General features: G+C 35.4%; 1 protein-coding gene across 3 annotated transcripts; it reads right to left on the bottom strand.

Annotated features, from left to right (window-relative positions):
* Positions 1–2,633: 2,633 nt before the first annotated feature.
* On the bottom strand, positions 2,634–8,600 carry AGL65 (AGAMOUS-like 65). 3 transcript variants are annotated; one of them, XM_088878299.1, is made up of 12 exons: positions 8,031–8,599; positions 7,700–7,885; positions 6,574–6,633; positions 6,458–6,476; positions 6,296–6,360; positions 6,187–6,202; positions 6,018–6,079; positions 5,607–5,703; positions 5,245–5,295; positions 5,006–5,133; positions 3,742–4,120; positions 2,634–3,055 (listed from the first exon to the last, which is right to left on the bottom strand). In XM_088878299.1, the coding sequence occupies exons 2-12, from the start codon at positions 7,882–7,884 to the stop codon at positions 3,044–3,046; spliced, it is 1,074 nt and encodes a 357-aa protein (XP_088734425.1). In that variant the 5' UTR covers position 7,885; positions 8,031–8,599; the 3' UTR covers positions 2,634–3,043. The 3 variants fall into 3 exon arrangements, with proteins under 3 accessions (XP_088734425.1, XP_088734424.1, XP_011071696.1); XM_088878298.1 differs by having other exon boundaries at positions 7,700–8,179; positions 8,373–8,599; XM_011073394.3 differs by having other exon boundaries at positions 5,245–5,292; positions 7,700–8,600.
* Between the last annotated feature and the right edge of the window lie 11,912 nt (positions 8,601–20,512).

The following is a 20,512-nucleotide window of genomic DNA, read 5'->3' as shown; positions in this document are numbered from 1 at the left end:
CAACCAAAGTAACAGGGGCCTTGAAGTATGAAAGGTAACAAAAAAACACCCTTGAAAAAATAATTTGATATTTATAGGACAAAAATGCCCTTCTCACTTATCCATTTTTTTTTATTTTACTCCTTAAAATATATTTTATTAAAGAATCTCCCCCAGAATTACTTTTAGTGATTTAAAATTTTACTCACACTTTATTTTAAAAATAATATTTAAAATTTATAATTTTTTATAAATTATGTAAATACAAAAATACTTATAAAGTCAATGCATACAAATATATTTTACAAAGTAAGTAATTTATATTAAAAAGTACATATAAATTTGTGTATGCATATAATATTATTGAAAATGTATGTTATACAATTTTAAATTTTTATTCAATTATATGGCCACATAATAAAAATATATCATATCATTACTCAAAAAATTATAAAAAAATTATATGTTAATTATATTATAAATTTTCATATTTTATAGTGTTATATACTTGATGTAATGTTTTAAATTTTGCTGATAATTTATTTCTAAAAAAAGTTCAATATATAAAACAACACAAACAAAAATTATATAAACATTTTATCAGTTTTGTAAAAATTATAAAGATTATAAATTTATAGGGTTTATATATATAGATTCTATACTCAGTAGAAAAATCATAATTTTTGGTTACTGTTTGTTTTAAATAAATATTTTATAATAATTTAGATTATATTTAGGGGAATGATCGTAATTGACATATTTTAGGGGTGTAAATTAATAAGCGCATTTTCATCATAAAACAATTGGTCCATATTATGAGGGACTATTTTGTTATATTTCATATCTTAGGAAGGTAAATACAGTTTATGCATAGTTCAAGAGTGTAAAATATATTTAACCCTATATTAAATGGAATAACATTTTAAATAGAAAATACAATCCCCAACAAATGGCCTTTCTGAGAGTAAGTTTGGTTTTATTTTTTATATTTTTTAAGAGAAAATAATATTTTCAGTTGTTTTTAGGGTGAATTTATTTTTATCTTATATTTTATGTCAATGTAACATATAGAAATAATTACATCACCCTCTCTGAGGTTAGATTTGATGTAAATACATAGATTTTTCATGGTTTGAAAAATTACATTTAATATTTTTGATATTTGTTTTTCTCTAACAAATAGATTGAAAAACGGCACATCGCCCCCCCCCCCCCCCCCGGCCCGAAATGGAATAATGATAAATACTTATCTATGTTAACTAAATAGTTAAAAAAAATCCCATATAATTATAAACTCTTCAAACAATATCATCTCCCTAAAAAAAAAAGGGGAGAGTTATTTTGGGTAAATGTAAGTTTTATTAATAAAACAAGATCGTACAGTCCAACAATGCTCAACTGGTGGTTTCTCCCTCGACAGGCCAAGGGATACGCCATAATCTATATAACGCACATGAACTAACAGAACGAGATAAATTAACACTGATAATCCTCTGTCTAAAAAAGGTATGGTAAATACTAAAAAATAGTTTTCATCAATATATATATGTAAAAAAAATTATTACATTTAAATGCAATTATTATACATATTTTACATATGAAAATATCAAAATTTTAAGATTATTTAATATTATTTATAAGTTTTTAAAATCAAAATACATGATTTAGACATTAAAAGTACATAACTAAATTTATGATATTAAAATTTACAAACAAATGACAAAACAAATAAAAAGATAAAAGAAAAGGAAAAAAAGGGGGTCATCTTCCCTAAATTGTCGGCCACCCACTGCCTTCGCCTCCGCACCTCCCGTGATGTATGGGTAGGCACCGCGCAGCCATATCGAGCCTTCACCATCCAGATCTAGGGCGACGTCGCCCCAGCTGCGTTGGGCAACAACCAGTATACGTACATCTATATATATATATATATATTACATTAAATATTTATATAATTATTATTATATATAAATGTGTGCATATATATATATATATATTATAATTGTGTGTATATATTAAAAACAAAAATATATTTTACGAATTACTTAAAAATCTAAGTCGTTAACTAGGAATGATCAATGCCTACTGAAACAATGGCATCATGGCAAATCGCCTAAAAAATTGACGTGGTTAAGGACAAATGATAGAAAATGTGCATGTGCATTATTTCAAAAAATACGGGGGGTCTTTCGCATATATTTTTAGCAAAGGGGGTTTTTAACTAAATTTCTAAAATACAGAGGGATTTTATGCAATTTTGTTAAATAGATCCCTCATTTAATAAAAAATCATTGAATTTGTTAATATTAGTAAAAAAAATCAATAAAAATTCATATTTGACGTCAAATTGACTTATTACTGAGTTATTAATTAGAAATAATTTTTTCATCATTTTTTTTGCTAAATTCAACAAATTTAATAAATTTTGACTAACGAAAAAATCTATTTATTAAACAAATATAAATACTAGAAGTAATTTCTCAAATTATAAGAGATATACATATAATTATACATAACCTCAAAGAAAGCAATATATTGTCCCTTTTGGTTATATAAATTTTGGATAGTTTCAACCCCGTTCATATCGAGATGGATGTAACCATCAATTATTTCTATGAGTAGTTACTCATTACCCACCACTGTAGTCTTTCACATTGACAGAAAGAATTGATCTCACGGTAATATAATTGAAAGTGATTCGTCTGTACCAATTACTGATACGATATGATTTTAGATCATTGACAGCAACATTCCATTTAGCCAATACAATTATATTTTTGTTACACAAGTTTCTTTCTTTTTACAGAGTTTTCTATCCATTTTCTCACCCGGGCTCCGGCCATCGAGTCAGCCCCGCTGTAAGAAAGGAAATTGGTAGACAAACTAAGCATGTGGCTACGGACAACTTCTTATTGAACCCCTTTGGTAGGCTGAGGAGGTTGAATGAGCCATTCGCCTCTAGCTTGAGCACATCTTTCGTAATGTTTACATACACATATTCTGAACTTTGGGAGCACAATTGAGGCAGGACGTGTAAGAATCAATCGTCTACATGGTCATTCGACTAATTTGGCGGCTGCAAGAACAAGGAATTTGCACAGAAGTAACATCTTAGTTATAGGTAACAGAATATTAGACATCACAATACAGAAACCAGAGGAAGAAAATGTAAAACGAGACAGTAGTAGACTGAGAGTGCTCGAACTGATCCACTCCAAAATTTGATAAAGCTGCTGCAGAAATGCAGTAACATAATCTCAAACTACATTACGGTCCGGAAAAGGCAGCTAGGATTACTGATTTCATCTAAGGAAACAGTAATAGTTCTGAGGCATACAAGTGCATGTTTTCTTGATATCATCTAGCCATCATCGTCAAAAGCATCTAGCTTTCTACCTCTGATATACGGATTCCAAATCCAAGAACCTATGTTTTGGAGATATTTGAGGTGGTCTGAACTGTGATTAAACAACAAATGACGACCCTCAGTATTAACTATGAAACTAATGATAAAAAACCTGTTACTGTTATGAACCTTAGTGCGATGCAGACGATTTTCAATTATCAGAATTAGAAAACTCAAGGATTCAATCCTTCTTGTCAGTTCACCTCATGTCCAGTCACAACAACGTTACAACACATGTGAATATCATGCCTCAGAGTATTGACAAGCAATTTGCAAACGATGTCTTCATGCATTAAAGCGAGAAATCAAGAAGCTGATTCACAACTTAGCAAACAATCGCATTGGGACAAGCTCACCTGTGGATAAGAGTGCCCGTTAAGCATAGAAATGACGCATGAACCAACTGTAGGAACCAAACTATGTGGCAAGCTGTTGTAAACAGATCTTGGAAGTTCAAAATTTCCAGTTATCTGATAATCCATGGTGCTCGGTTGAAAATTTGTCTCCCGTCCGGGCTCCAACAGGTCAGGAAAGCTTAAATTTGCGAATGAATGATATGGATATTGCTCAACCAGAGGCAGTCTCAGGGGAGCAGAACAGGCATAGTCTTCGACGCTAATACCACCTTGTCTCTCGTTTTTCATTTGTCTTGGATTGTCAAGATCTTGTTCCTTCATATCACCAAAGTAACCAGAGCAGGTCGGGAAAGATGCATCTCTAGAACAATCTATATCTCTGATGAGAAAAACAGAACATCAGACTTAGTTCAACAACAGAGAATTTGTCAAGCCCTCCCACGAAGTTTTGGTTTGATTTTCAGAATAGTTCAACTAGATGAACAAATAATAGCATACTTCTCCGATACGGGATAATTTTTTGATGAATTGTTTGAACTTGGATTAAATAAAGCATACAAAATGGAGTGTACCGGTGTCAGATACTCAATGTTATTATGCTCCACGATACTTATCTGATACTTCAAAATGTGAAACTTTAGACACAGATACGTCCATAATACTAGTAAAATGCAAATTACGTAGGATAAAAATAAAAAAATTAAAAGTATAATGTATTTGAAATAATTTATGTTGTTGATATATTATTGATTTCATAGTCTTACTGATGATTTTGGAGTTATCAGTTAGTTTCTTCTTATATCTTTTTATTTCAGGGTAAATTACATTGAACCCTTGAGGTTAAGTTAATTACACAAATACCCCTGTCTTTTATAAAATACAAGTGCACCACTTGAGGCAAATTACATTGACACCCCCTTCACGGGCATACTTATAATTTGCAAATAATATAGGGTATTTGTGTAATTAGATGTTGATGTAATATACCCTTTACTTTACACAGTGCAAAATATATAGTATTTTTTAAATCTAAATAAAGTTATTTATATTAATTAATGAATTCAAGCCACTTTGTACCTATATTTTCATGTGTATCATCTTGTCCTTCTCATACTTATTTGTATACATGTGTTCGCTTCTATGTACCATACATTAAGTTATCCTAATGAAGTTACATCAAGATTATTATCTACATTACGGCTAGCTACATGCAGCGTGATATATCAGATGATCAAATAAAACCCAAATAGAGAAATCAACGCACCGACTAGCCAAGAAATGAGGTTCATTTGGTAGAATCATATGTTGACTCTCACCACCTGGAAGCCATGATTGGGTTTGGCAATCTTGATCGCTGGTCGTTACTATGGGAAGATGCATGCCGTTTTGGAACTGCAATTTGGAACATGCTTGCTCATAATCCCTAGAAAATATCGATATGCCGAATGCGAAAAGAGACAGCAACAAAGAGAGAGAACTTTGCATAGTAAATTGCGTCATTACCTGGCTTGTGCAATCAAATGAAATAAGTGGGTCCTTTAAAAACTTCTCCTGCTGCAATAAAACAAGGCCGGTTAGTTAGAATTCTTCACTTTTTCCACTTAGCATACATCATGAGCAACGAGCACATATCCAGTCCATAGGTTGTATTGTTCTCCGGCTCTTAATATATTTATGTTAGCCAGAATGGAGTCATAAAACATTCAAATGACTCATCACGACTAATAATTCGTGGCAACATTTTTCGACAGACCAATATGTATGGTCAATATGTAATGCATAATAGAACATTAAGAATAAGGATTTTCATACAAGCAGAAAAGTTTCTAAGCACCTCTATTTTTACTGATCGAAGAAGTAGGTACCTTATGCATGTGAGTCCTGTTCAGCGATTCCCTTAGTGAGTTTTCCATCTGATTAAGGTGTTCAATATCTTCAATTTTGTCTGGATTAGTCCACCAGCTGCAAACAATGGAAAAGCTTGATAATCTCTAAAATAAAACTGGTGTTAGTTCAATCCTGTCTAGATGACATGAACAAGCCGAGATGACTATTTCAGTTAAAATTTCTTCAACTAGCTCAACTAATGAGATATTTGGTTGAGCTTGCATGGTAATACTAATTATAGCATACAAGTTTCATACGTATTCAGCTTACTTTGGACTGTGTTGTGTATAAAAACTCGGACAATCTTTGAAGTCATGAACAATTTTATCAACTAGACATGCAGTCAGATTATTTTCATAGTTCATGGACTAAAAGTTCTAGGTTTGCACCTTAGTCTTTTACGTACTTCAGAAAGTTGAGCTTGCATCATATTTACTCGGCTGTGCATTTCCTATCCAGCAACGGATCCCCATGTAAAGTTGTTCAAGTATTCAGTCAAAGTATGGCTCGATTAATTTTCAAATAACAAGTGATGCTGCAATAAAAAGTGAGAGTTACCTCAGTGGACGGAGTGCTGCAGAAAGAAAAAAACAGAAGAAAAGAAAATCAATCATACATTACATACAACTTAAAATAATAGCAACTGTAAACCAATTGAATTGTCTACCTTGTATCAAGAAACTCTTCTATATCCACATCCTGGTCAAGCTTCTTAAAGTTTCTCTTCAAAGTCTATCATGCCAATTTATTCAAAGGGATCAGCTTCATTTTCTCTTTGAGACAAGAATGGAGTAGAATAAAAGATACATGGTTCATTTTAGAAACTTACTTCAAGACTTTCCAACCTCCTTTAGAATTCCAATATGAGAAGAAAAAGAGATGAAATTATAATGACAGCATTTCAATTTGGAAACAAAGAAATCAGCTGCAAGAACCATCATTTACCTTTTTGCTCGTTCTTTTGGCGTAAGTTGAGCATATTTTGCAATCATTTCATCAAGGTTGCTGAAACCAAAAAGAACAAGTATCAGAAAATATTTGACTCCAAGCCGCTTCTGGCAACAAACAGCCAAAAAAAAATGGCAAGAAGACTAAATGAAAAACATTGAAGTGACAAAAAGTAATTAGAAAATACATGTTTTTAAACAGTTATACTATTATGTCAGACAACAATTAATTTCTCAACTATAGTGCCTTCTAAATATCATTTAGTTAAATTCCCAATTCCTAGAACCTAAAACACATTTTCAAATTTCATACTTATGGTATTTATATTGTTGAATCATGCACATAACACGTAAATCGTTGAGCCTTCCTCAATTCAAGTTTCAAGTTGGAAAGTATGATAGAATACATACTGATCAAGTTCTTCAATATTAGAACCCTGGAAACCAAACAACTACCATAAGAAATAATATGGTTTGGTGCTAATGCATATCTTTTATGCCTTAGCCCGATTATGGATCATACTTTCTCTGGCCTATTTAAATGACAAAAATGTCCCACTAACTCGTTCAAAACAGTTCACTGCTAGTTAAGATTTTGAATATCCATGATCACTCCTAGACTCAGTGTATATGAGTGTTTGCACACATCTGCTTATCACATATCGAAATGCTTGAGCTGAACCACCAAGTAGAACCCTAATGAGCACCATAACCAAGCAAAACATCAACATACTGAATCTAATGATAAGGTGCAACAGGTTGATGATGCTTTGAGAGTTTTGTTGCGATGTCTGTGTCCACTGAGGAAATGTCGGAGATTTCTCAATGAAGCATTGGAGAAGATTAATTAGATAAAGAAATAAACTCAGCTTTAAGATTGCAACTAGTTTACAGCCGAAAAATTCATTTACTCAGTCATAAATGACAGTTAGTTTGCAAACTCTACTGTATCATTTTAACTTGTCAAAACAGTAATGATAACAAAATTGTGTTGCTGAACTGAATAGATCATAATCAAGTTTAGATAATCATACTGACATAAAGATTATTAAAATTGAATTGTTACTCAATGACAAGCCCAAAAACAGTCCAATTTGTATCTAATTCAGGTGTTTGATAAGTACCTCCGTTGTCCACGGAATATTGATGGTTTCCCCGTTGGAGAAAACATAAGAAGGATAATATCAATGTCACATAACACTGAAATTTCCTGGGCCTTTTTCAAAATTCCAGCCCTTCGTTTGCCATAGGTAACCTGCCGGCTGCTCAGGCTCTCCAATCTCTGTATCTTCAACTTCACTCTTCCCATCCTACATATACAATCAAAACTCATTCTTTAAAACCCCCCAAATGTAAAGGGTTCAAATTCCTCTAAATCACATTTATCCAGTCATTGCTTATGATATAATTTCCCACTTGTGCATTCATTGAATATCAAAGGAAATAGCCCATTACCCAAATATTCAGTTCAAATTCCTCAAAATCTTTCCTAATATTAGTTATGTCTTCGCCAATCTATACACAGATGGCAAACAGCGAACGACAACATTGAAGTGACAGCCCTAAGAAATGCTCAAATTGACAACTACCATTCAACAATATCCCTGTATTTACAACAAACAAGGGGTTACAAATACGAAGCAAAAACCGAAGAAAACTGAAAATCAGCCCATGGCTGAGGGAATGAGGAGTATGCATGAGCCTATCCTATTTGAGGATTTTAACGGAGGGATCAAAACCCCATTTTGCATGGTGGGATTAGTCTACAAATATGCAGAAAACAAATGGAAACAAGACCTAAAAATTGGAAATCCGAATGAGGGGATGAACAGTAGGCATGGTATATTGATGTAAAGATAAAACTAGAAATGGGAAAACAATTGCAGATGAAAAAGAAAAAGATAAAAATGATTTAAGGGAATGTGAGAGAGAGTGAGAGAGAGAAGGCTAAGGAGGAGGAGACAAGAGGTTGAACTATGATTTCGGCAACTGAAACTCGCGGGAGAATCGAACCGACGTTTAGTGGATACGTGTAGGTAGCAAGATAAGAATTCAAATGTCATTACATTCGTATTTTTATTTTATTTTAGGGAAAAATGCAAACTACCCCCTTTTTCTAATTTTTTATTTTTTTTTTAGAAAAATCATCTATAGGTGGGGAGCTTTTCAGAGTCCTTAATCTTTCTATATTAAGACGTACAAAAATAGTTATAGTAGGGAGAGCTACCTCCCTAGAATTTCTAAATTAGCCATAAACAAGGAGTATTACTCCTTTATATATAGTGCAACGTTAAATAAAGAGTACTAAATTCTTACAAGAAAAAGACGCGAACAAATACTAGAAAAAATATGGCGAGTCAAAAAGGTTCTTGTTCTTCCACTACATCATGGATCGTACAGTATCTGCAAATAAATCTGTATAGAAGAGCCAAGTCAGGATGTATCAAATGTTCTAAAAGGATAAATAAATGAACATTAGTATGAGCGTGGAAATCTTGTCTGTATGGCTGACAGCTGTTGAACCTGTGAAAGGGGTTCAAAAAACTTGCAAAACAAACTTGTTAACTACAATAGCAAACAAACAGATAAATGAGCACAATAGAAGTGACAAAACCAGAAGGTATCTAAACAACCATTGGCCACAACGTCAACCATATGAATGAGTAACCTCCAAGGAATCCATTCAGGTACAATCACATAAACAACACAGAAAAGGCTTAGATAGGACAACAAGAATCAACAAAGAACCAATCAGTAATGAAGTACCCCTAATTTCATGAAAAATATTTTAACTGAAATTAAAGGTATTAGTACTTCTGATTCTAATAGCAGGGAAAGAGAAAGCGTCAAGTCTAATCAAACCTTTAGAAATACCTATGATATTATCAGGGAATAGAATGGTGAGATGTTGATTAAAACATGCTTGGTTAGCAAAATAATCGGCCACTTGGTTACCCTCTCTAAAAATGTGTGATATCTTGAACTCGATTTGGGATAGAAGATTCTAATTTGTTGTAGTAGATTTTGTAGGTGCCAAGGCCCTTGGGAGGGAGAAGAAATGAGTTTTGAGGGCGATGTTGGCATTTGTTTCCATCCAAAATTTTCTAATGTTGCTATTAAAATGCACAATTTAACACCTCTGTAGATAGCTTTCAGTTCTGTTGTTGTGTTGGAGATGATGCCAAGATGTTCCTGAAATGCGAGGACGGTCTGGCCTAAATGATTTCTGATGATACGACCTCCCCCTACAACTCCTGGATTTCTTTTTGAAGCCCCATCCGAGTTCAATTTGAACTATCCCCTATCTAACTTAATCTACTGAACGGTTGAGATTCTGGATAATATCTTATGAGAGAGGAGTGAAATTTTAGAAAGAGATGCAACAGGTCTGTCTCCTTTTCAATGTATAGCTCTCATGAGGTTGGTTTTACCTAGAAGATGAAGATAATTGAGGGTTTGTGAGATAAAACGATTAGCTTTGAAAGGAGCCCCCTCAAATATGGCAGCATTCCTACAAATCCAAGTGTTCCACATGATCAGCGGGGGATGAATATCTCTAATGTGAAGCTGATTAGAAATATTGCTTCTCCAGGCTTGAAGGAACATGAAAAAATTGTCCGTAACTAGAAGATTAAGTTGAAACTTGGAGGCAAAGAAGCTCCAAACTTCAAGAGAAACCTTGTTATGGAGGACTTTCCAAATAAAAGTTGAAATGGTAGGCCTAACGAGGGGGGACTACATATTTTTTAAGATGGGTAGTGAAGGTTTATGATCTCTAGTTATCTCTTGAGCTGATTTTGTAGAAAAGGAATCGTGGGAGGATGGTTTTGAATGCATGAAATCTTGATGCTGAGGATTAATGGGGATATGCAAAATAAGCTCCATGAAGTGCTGAGGAACAACTTCTTTCAATTTATCAATATCCCATGAGTGGTTGGTCTAGAAGTTTTTGACCAAGGCATTTGAGGCTCTGTTGGGTGTGTGAGGGAATGAAGGGTGCCTGTAGGGAGCCAACAATCATACCAGAAAGAGACATTGCCAACTCTAAGGCTCTAGAAAATGTTCTCCTGAGAGACAGATTTAATGCTACAAATTCTTCTCCAAATGTTAGAGTCCTTCTGTTTAGCTTTAGCAGAGGCAAGTGTAGACTTTTTACAATATCTACTGATAATAAAGTCGGCCCATAGAGAATTGTTTTGTCTCAACCGCCACCAGAATTTATGGGTGAAGGCTGTGACAATATCCTTGATGTTTCTGATACCCAAGCCCCCCCTCCCCTTCACATGGATAACAAATGAATCCCATTTAGTTCAATAAATTTTCTTGTGGTCAGTAGTGGATCCTAAAAAGAATTTGGCAAAAAGTTGTTCAATTTTCTGTAGGGTGCCAACATGAGGACTCAAAACTTGAAGAGGATATAAGGCATAAAAGATAGAACACTTTTAATAAGTTGAAGCCTACCTCTTTCTTAAAGATGTTTAAGCTCCCATCCACTGATCCTGTTTCTAATTTTATCAATAAGGGGTTCAAATAGAATTGTCTTTTTATGTCCTTCATGCAGTGGAGCTCCAAGATAGGTGATAGGAAGACACTTGAGGTTGAAGCCTAAAATGGATTTGATTTTGTGGGCAATGTGATTGGCCTTCTTACCAGGGATAAAGAAGCTCTTGAGGTGATTAATTTTTTAGCCTAATTGGTCCTCGTAGAGATCCAGAAATTGTATTAGTTTGCTTAGAGATTGTTCCTCACATCTAGTGAAAATAATGATGTCATCCGCATAGGCCAGGTGAGACACTCTAGTTTTACAGCCCATTTGATAGAATATATCAGGATTATGTGAGAAAAGGTGGTTAAGTCCTCTGGATAGAACCTCTGTAGCAAGGATGAATAGTGCAAGTGATATTGAGTCACCTTGTCTAAGGCCTTGTAATGATTTAAAGAAGCCAGATGGTTCTCCATTAACCAGAATGGTAAACCAGCAATATTCAATAGCATGCTTGATGAGGGCAATAAATCTAAAGGGAAAACCCATTTTCTCAAGAATCACATAGAGAAATTTCCAGTTCACCCTGTCATAAGCCTTAGACATATCCAATTTTAATATAAGATTCCCTTTGCTATGTCTCATGTTAAGATGATGTGTCATTTCTTGGGCAAGAAGGATATTGTCAGTAATGAGCGTACCAGGTACAAAACTACTCTAGGATAGGGAAATGAGGTCAGGTAGAGCTTCGAAGATTTTAGTGTAAATAAGCTTGGACAAGATCTTAAGTAACATTGCAGAAGGAGATAGGTTTGAACTCAAACCAGGATTAGGGTGAACCATTCTTAGGGATGAGAGTGATAGATTGTGGCAGTGAAGCTTCTAGGCATATAGGTGCCCCTAAAGAAGTCTATAATAGCTGTAATAACATCCTCTGCGATAGTATTCCAGCAAGCTTGAAAGCATGCTGAAGAGTATCCATCAGGTCCAACTACACTATCTTTATTAATAGAAAAGACCACTTCTTTAATATCTTATTGGGAGAGTGGCTGACATAGATTAAGGGAGGACATCTTGATGAACTTGAGGGAATTGGAATGGGAAATCATGGGGTAGTAAGGTGGCAATGATATCACATAAGAGACTTTCAAAGAAGTGAACAACAGATTCCTTAATTTGTGCAGAGTCAATTATTCCTTGTTGATTATCAATCACTCTGGAGATTTTAGATTTCAACCTTTTCTTCTTAGCAGAGGAGTGAAAGAATTTGGTGTTCATTTCTCCAGCTTCAAGCAATTTACTGTTGCTTTTCTGCCTCCAAAATTTAGATTGAAGGTTAAGAGCATGGACCAAAGCAACATTTTGTCTGTTGAGGTTGATCAAATTGGTTTCGGATGGCAGCTTATCAAACTGCTTCTCTGCTTCATTTGTAGCAGCTTTAACTTGGTCCACTAGACAGAAGACATTGCCAAAAGTATCATTGTTCCACTGCTTTAGGTGATCCTTCAACCTATATAGCTTCTATTGCAACCTATACATACCATATCCCTGGATCAGGGCACCCTAAGATTGTTTAACCATGTCTTGGAAATTGGGGTGCATAATCCACATATGCTGAAATCTGAAAGAGGAAGGAACTTTGTCCTTTGTTCTAGTGGCAGTAATTAACAAGGGGTGGTGATCTGACAATCTTCTAGGGAGATGTGAAACTTTGGTTGAATTGAATAATTCAGCCTGTTTTTGAGAATATAAGACTTTATGTAAGCATCTCCAAACCCTTTTGTTAGTCCATGTGAAAGACTCCCCTTCAAATTCTGCATCAGTTAATCCACTATCCAAGACCATGTCATTAAAGTCCTCAATAGAGCCCAAGCTACTGATAGTGCCTCCTTGGTTTTCACGTGTATGTAGCATAGTGTTGAAATCTCCTCCAACAATCTAAGGTACTTTGTTGAGGGACAGCCCTTTAAGCTCCTCCCATAAGGCTATCCTGGGAATCCTGTAACATTTGGCATATACAAAAGTACAAAAAATATCCTCTTGAAGAAGTATAGAACATATTTTCACATGAAGGAATTGATTTGAATTCTGTACCACCTGAACATCAAAACCAAACTGAGCAAGACACCAAAATTTTGTTAGAAATATTAGAAAAAACAGAATGAAAGCCAAACATGTGAATGAAAGAAGCATATTCAACTTGAATAAAAGGTTGCAGCAAAACCAAACTATGAGATCTATGAGTTAAAAACATGTCAAAGAGAATATTCTGTTTATCTATCTTACCGATACCTTGAAGATTCCAAATCATTCACCCAAGGACTCCATGCAGGCCCCCTTTTCGAGTCTCTAGCTAAGAAGCCAGTTATTGACTTCCTTGATCCAACAGGAGCAAGGGAGAGCCTAAAGGATACTTCAACCCTTGATCCAAAAAACGGACAGTATACCCCGCTCATCACCAGCCTAACTAGAATAATCATCGCAATAGACCAACATCCCGCCTTACAATGGCCTAAAGGCTTAAAGAAAGGTCCCCAACTCACGAAATCTAAGTATTTTTGTATGCATCACATGGAGTATGGGAGTGACATTAATTGGTGTCGTCAACTGAGGTAAGAGATTATGAAAAGCTTATACAAGCCGACTACTTGATAGATTACGTGGATAAAAAAAAAAAATATGATAGCAGAAGAAAGAACATTCTTATTATTGTAGCTCTTCTAGGAGCAATGAGCAAACAGAGGATCTCTAGGAGGTTTTCTCGACCATCGAACACTTATAAACTTAGGAAATTTTATTCCTAAATTCCTTACTCTCTATTTATAGTTTTCTATCCTTGTAATTAAGCATTATCTCACACGAATAAAGATAATTTTTGCTCCTTATTTTGTGTTATTTGCAAGTTCAATTTTCAGCTCTTAGCCAACTCCAAATAAGCTACCACCACCAGTTGGTTCATATTTTTACATAAGTCGTTCCTAGCTGGCATACACACTTATGTAAGCTACCACCAACCGGCGCACGCTCCTAATAATTCACCACTAGCTGGCGCATCATCCTAATAAGCTGCCCCAAGCTAGCTCACGCTTCTACATAAGTGCCCCTAACCCTAACTGGCGCACGCTTTTAATAAACCGCCTCTAGTTAGTGCAAGCACTTATATAAGCTACCACCAGCTGGTGCAAGCAGTGACATGAGCCACCACTAGCAGACGCACAAATCTAACTCAACAATCACCAGCTGACACACACATCTTAAAAGCAACTACCAACTGACACACTCACTTTAGTTTCTAGCTATCTTCTGTTGGCACATCTGTTTCAACATAATGCTAATAAAATCTACTTAAGCTAACTTACTACTTGAGTTCTATCCTTGCTCAATTACTGGGAGATATATTCTCCCATACTAACAAAATCACATCTTCCTCGCGAATGACAAGAGCAATTGGAAGAAGTACGCTTGCATCAGTTGAGCACAACAAGTCAACATGTTTTGCCCTATAACAAGTTGCCTAAATCGACAGGCTTGTTGCAGTAAAGGCCTAGCTACTTGGATTAAGAATTCTCTTATCCTACTTAGCATTGCTTTAACACCTACCAGAAATATTGTTACGTAGCAAATAAATTGTGTATTTTTCAGCTAAGTGTTTTATATTAACCTGCAGGAGCAACAAAGCATAGGAGAAAGGACTTTCCAGCTAGAGTCCATCAGCTGATCAACATTATTCAAGAAGCCTAATGGATTTCGTCTTGCTGACAAGAAGGAAAATTCTTCTCTTTTTTGTAGGACAATCACTTACTCCAACAATCCAGCTCTACGATCTGCACTACTAGAGTGGGAAGGAGTAATGATATCAATAAAATTATAGGGCCAAGCCCACAAGCTATGCATACTAGCCTAGCCGGCTAAGAGCACAACTGGCATATCAACAGGACGGATAAAAGCCCACCAATAGGGAAGCAATGCCAACAGGCTTACCTACTACTTTTCTAAACTGGCAAATCTAAGAAACTTCATTATATAGCTGAACGGAAACTTCATAAAGCATGCCAACACATTTGTACACATTGCCCTAAAATATCTCCAGGTGATTCCCTGTAAATCGGTAACAGATGAGCTGAAAAATCCACAAACAACCAATTCTCGAATTTTTAGACAAATATGACAAGGTTCAATCCAACTCACATAACTCAGTCAATATTTATCCAAACTACAAACAGTTTGTTCTGGATGATAGCCAACTCGAAGGGCTTTCGAACATCGTACTGAACTCAATAATCAACCTCGTATCCCGCTCTACACACGCCTATAAATAAAGGCCTTGTGCAGTTATTTTGGTGAATATTATTTTTCATTCACGAACTCTCATTTTCTTGCATTATTCTCTCTTAGTTTTTAAGGTTTCGAGCTTAAAATTTGCACTCCACATGAATACTCATCATCCTTAATCATATCTCGCCATTTTCCTCACTTTATTTTAAGTTTTTCTTTTTATTTCTTCTTTAATCCATTACTGACTTAAGCATCAGAGTGCTAACCTCTATTTTGGAGGGTTAGTCCCTGATATTCTTAGAATTTCACAGAAGATCCTTCGATCTTTTTGGTGTGGCCAAATTTTTGGTACGCACCAAAAGTGTTAATCATCTTTTGTCCAGTTGCCTCTTTTTAATTGTTTGAATAAGCATCATCAAGTGGGTGGTTTGTTGGAGTTGGGCGAGCCAATGCTAGAATCATGGAGTGCAATGGGCATCGAGGAAGTGGCAGGGCAAACATCTTGTTGACGTAGCTAATCAAGCTACTTGTCTCCTTAGTTTACCACATTTGGCAAGAGCGAAATATGAGGATGCTTCAACAAACATCTAGGACCCTTGAGAGCATAGCTAAGGTGGTGATTGAACAAGTTCGTGTTATACTATTAGTGCACATAGATTGGATTCTACAGAGGTGTAGTAGTCTATAGAATTTGGGAGAACGCTTCATCGTAACTTATGATGTACAGTACCTTACTTCCAATGCAATTTATCTTTAGCAAAAAAAGTATATATTGATGATACCCCCTATAATTTATTGGGGCCAAGCCGACAAGCTAAGCATGCTAGCCCAGTCAGCTAAGAGTCCACCAGTAAGATAGGTAGAGCCATCAGTTGGGAAGAAAGGTCTACAGTCTTACCTACTATTTTACTGAACTGGCAAACCTAAGAAATAAGTCCACTTTAGCAAGACACATCATCATACAGCTAGGATGACATGTCATTTAACTTGCTAACACGTCTATACACATCACCCAAAATATTTCTAGGTGGTTCCAAGTAAATCGCTTGCTGATGAACTGGAAAATCTATGAAAAACTAACCCCAGATTTTAGGCAGATTTGGTAGGTTTTCATCCAGTTGGTATATCTCAATCAATATTTTTCCAAATTATCAGCAATTTGTTTTGGATAGCATCCAACTTGAAAAGCTTAATGACGTATGGAACTCATTAATTAACCCGAATCCAACTCTGTACTATAAATAAGGATCTTGTGCAGTCATTTAAAAACATCTTTCTTATCCTCAAACTCTCACTTTCTTACATTATTCTTTCTTAGTTTTTAAGCTGCCCTAAACTTATAATCTGCACTCTACACAAATAGTCATTATTTTTAATCATATCTTACCATTATTCTCACTTTAATTCAAGCCTTCCTTTTATTTCTTCATAAACTGTTACTGACTTAAGAATTAGAGTGCTAATCTCTATTTTGCAGGGTTAGTCCTTTGGCAATCTTAGAATTTTACAGAAGATCCTTCGAGCCTTGTGGTATAGCGAAATTTCTAGTACATATTATGGGCATGTTTACTTAGGCCTATTGGATTAAGCCTTTCTTTTACTATTTCATATTAAATGTTGTATTCATTTGGATAAGACTTCCGCACGACTTGTTTACTTCGTAATATTATTGTGTTCAGTTTTGGTGGATAAATAAGCCAATTGTTTAAAGAACTGGATAGCAAACTTGTATCATCAATTTACACTTTTGTCCACACCTTTAGTACTATCAAATCACTATCTACTACCATCTTTCATCCAACCACTTCATCTTCTTTCTCAAACTCATTTCTTCATCTCCTTCTCCAAATCCTGGTAACCTATCTATTTCAGGTGGCTTCGAAAAGATTTCATCAAATTATAAGGCCAACACAACTATCGGTCGACTACAATGGTGGTTTTACCAGAGATAATTGAAAAGCCAAAGCCATGTGCCATTAGCAACACATAAGACGCAGTCTCAGTCGAAGTAGATGAATAGTTAAAGACACGGTTCACCTTCTTATTTTCCTTTCGACTTTGGGAAAAAAAAACTTCAGGGCAATTCGAATGCAACACTGGCAACACAGAGAAAAAGACTAATTAAGTTACAAACATTACAGACTAATCAAGAAAATGGCGAATGCCATTCAAGAAACACAAACAAGAGAAGGGAGAGGAGAAACCTAACGTTGAGCTTTGGAGAAGACACTAATGGAGGAGAGAGAAAGGTAAGAATTCATCTCTTTATTTTCATCTGCTCCCTGACAACAATAATTAATGCAAATAGTAATTTTATTTAAAACAAGGGGCAATTCAATCAAAATATCAAGGCAGTGCAGGGACAAAAAAGAGAAAAAAAATTAGTAGTAATATTGTTGGGTCCCACCTATTGTTAATATCACCTGGAGGCCATGTATTGTTGTATGAGGGCGAATAGGTACTAATAGCAGGTCGATGACATCGTAGCGGGCCAATACTTTTACTACTAAACAACTAATTAGGACCTATTAACATGGATTCCATGTTAATAGACCCTATAAGCATGGCATATATATATACTTTCTTAATTTTTGTTTTTGATTGATTGCTAAAAAATGAGTAGGGAGTTCTTCCTCCATGATGTGCTCACTGAAACGACTGCAACACTCAACATGTATGGTCTCTTTTGCCACTTGGTGGCGAAGCTCCACCACCTCCTTTCTCAGTGATTGCAGATTTCAAAAGTTGCAAGGGATCTGCTTCCTTGCCTACAAAATCAGCAGGGGTGGATCGATCCTACTGAAGCCCTACAAAACCTATTCATCAATACCTTGGCTTCTTGGTGCTCCACCTCTTTCCAGTTAGGAAGAGGGTCTTGCTCCACTAGCTTGAGAACCATGAAGAGTTGAATTGATGATCTCCATGATGAATTGATGAAGCTGCTCACAGAAGAGCAGGTTCATAGCAGCAGGTCTGGCTATTTAGTCAAGAGCCAGAGCTGGAGCATGGCTGACTCCTAGTGCTGGATCGGCTGCGTTAGCAACTCCTGAAGATTGATTTGCATGGGGGAATAGTAGGACTAGCTAGAGCAGGGAGGGAAAAGTTTCCTTCATAGGATCCGTCATCACCTCCATTGTCAGAATTCGCCATTTCTCACATCAAAATTTAAGTGTTCCCACAGACGACGTCAATGATGCATACCAGAAATTTGATCACACCACAAGGATCAAAGGATCTCCCATGAAATCCTAACATTACCGGGGACTAACCCTGCAAAACAAATGTTAGCACTCTAATGCTTAAGTCGGTAACGGATATTAAAAGAAATAAAAAGGAAAACTTGAAATAAAGTGAGATAAATGGTGAGATATTATTAAGGATGATGAATATTTGTGTGGAGTGCAAATTATAAGCTTAAAATAATTAACAAAAGTGAAAGTTTAAGAATGAAGAATGATGTTCAAAAAATATCTGCACAAAGTCTCTATTTATAGGCATGTACAAAGCAGGAAACAAAGTTGATTGTTGAGTTCTTACGGCATTGGAAAGCCCCCGAGTTGGCTATCATCCAGAATAAACCATTTGTCATTTGAATAAATATTGACTGAGATACGTGAGTTAGACTGAATCCTGTCATATCTTCTTAAAAATCCGTGATCAAAACAAACTCTATTTCCAACGTTTGTTTTTCCATCGAAATTTTCATCCGGATTCAACTTTTGCAATCGAATTTTCTGATGTTTCATCCAAAATTCAACACTAGAAAAAAAACTGACCATTGGCTACAACTTTATTAGTTATGAACTAAAAATCTTAGTAAATAGGTTTTATTGATCACGGTTAAATAAATTGATGCAAAAACATAAATTTTTCATAAAAAAGAAGTTATTTGCGATGACTAAGAGCCATGGTAAATGTTTAAGCCACCATCCCAGATACCAAGGCCAACAACCGTTGCATAGCCACCGGATCAATGACTATTTGCTACGACTATTTTATTTTTAACCATGATAATTAGTCATGGTTAAAAATATTGTATTTTTTTGTAGTAATGATTAATTAACTCTAAATTAGAGGGCCCAAACATTATAATAATTGAATGCCTCCTACTTTCGTTAAGAAAAATAGATGCCAAAATCACATGACTGTTATGTTGGAATCAAAAGTGCAGACTTTTTTATTCTGTGGGATTGAAAATACAATTTTTTTCATTAGTTGCCTTACTTTTAATTTAATTATCAAATGAAACACGTATTTAATTATCAAATGACAGTGGCACGATATTCCATATATCTCTAACTCTTTTAAAAGTCGCAATTCGACTTATTTTAGAAATACTAGCGCATTCACGAGTAAAGGGGATCTTGTAAGTCCCTAGTAGAAGAGAATGTAAAAAATTTTTGGCCCATGACCAATAATGGTAGGCCCAAAACCTACCACTCATTGGATGACTCTCATTAATCGTCAAGGCTTACTCATCCAACCCATGACCCGGTCCAACCCTTACCCATAACCTGATCCGATTAGTTTTTAACCCCCAAAAACTAACTCTAAATCATTTTTCACACGTCACTCTCCCTCTCTCTTATCAGCCGCCGCTTCTTTCTCCCTCTTCACAACCGGCTCCTTAACTTCTCCCCTTTCTCTAGTTCTTCAACAATGGCTTTCCAATGGTGTTGGGAAGATGCACCACCGCCATATTCATCCCTCTCTTGTCTCTATAAATATCTCCTCCCACTCTCGTCTCTCTAACCCAAAAATACATAAGCATAAATCCTTGTGTTCTTAAATCTCTTTTTGAAAATCCTTAGCGTTTGGTTTAATCCTTTGTGGCTAAGTTCTTAGTGAACGAGTGGTGTATTTTCTTGATGAGAAAGGAGCAACCGCCTCGAATCTTTGGCTCCCTGAGCCGACATTCTTTATTCGCTTTATTTTTACTTTTGTTATTATTATTATTGTTGTATTGTTGGCTTGTATTATTTATAGGTTCAAAACCCCCTGTAATAGTTGAGTTAGAATTTCTCGAGCTTCCGCTGAAGGGTAAAATCCCAACACTACTAAAGCCATTTATTTGTCCAGTGTTTAAAACAAAATTTGTGACTATACATTGTGTTATAATTATTACATGTCTCTAAAAATACAACTAGATAATTTTGACATTTATATTTATAGTGGTACG

This window comes from Sesamum indicum, linkage group LG3 (genome assembly GCF_026168435.1).
Source record: "Sesamum indicum cultivar Baizhima isolate 11 linkage group LG3, ASM2616843v1, whole genome shotgun sequence".
In the NCBI taxonomy this organism is placed as follows: domain Eukaryota; kingdom Viridiplantae; phylum Streptophyta; class Magnoliopsida; order Lamiales; family Pedaliaceae; genus Sesamum; species Sesamum indicum.
Note: the sequence above shows the minus strand (reverse complement) of the source record. Positions and strands in the feature narration are given on the sequence as shown.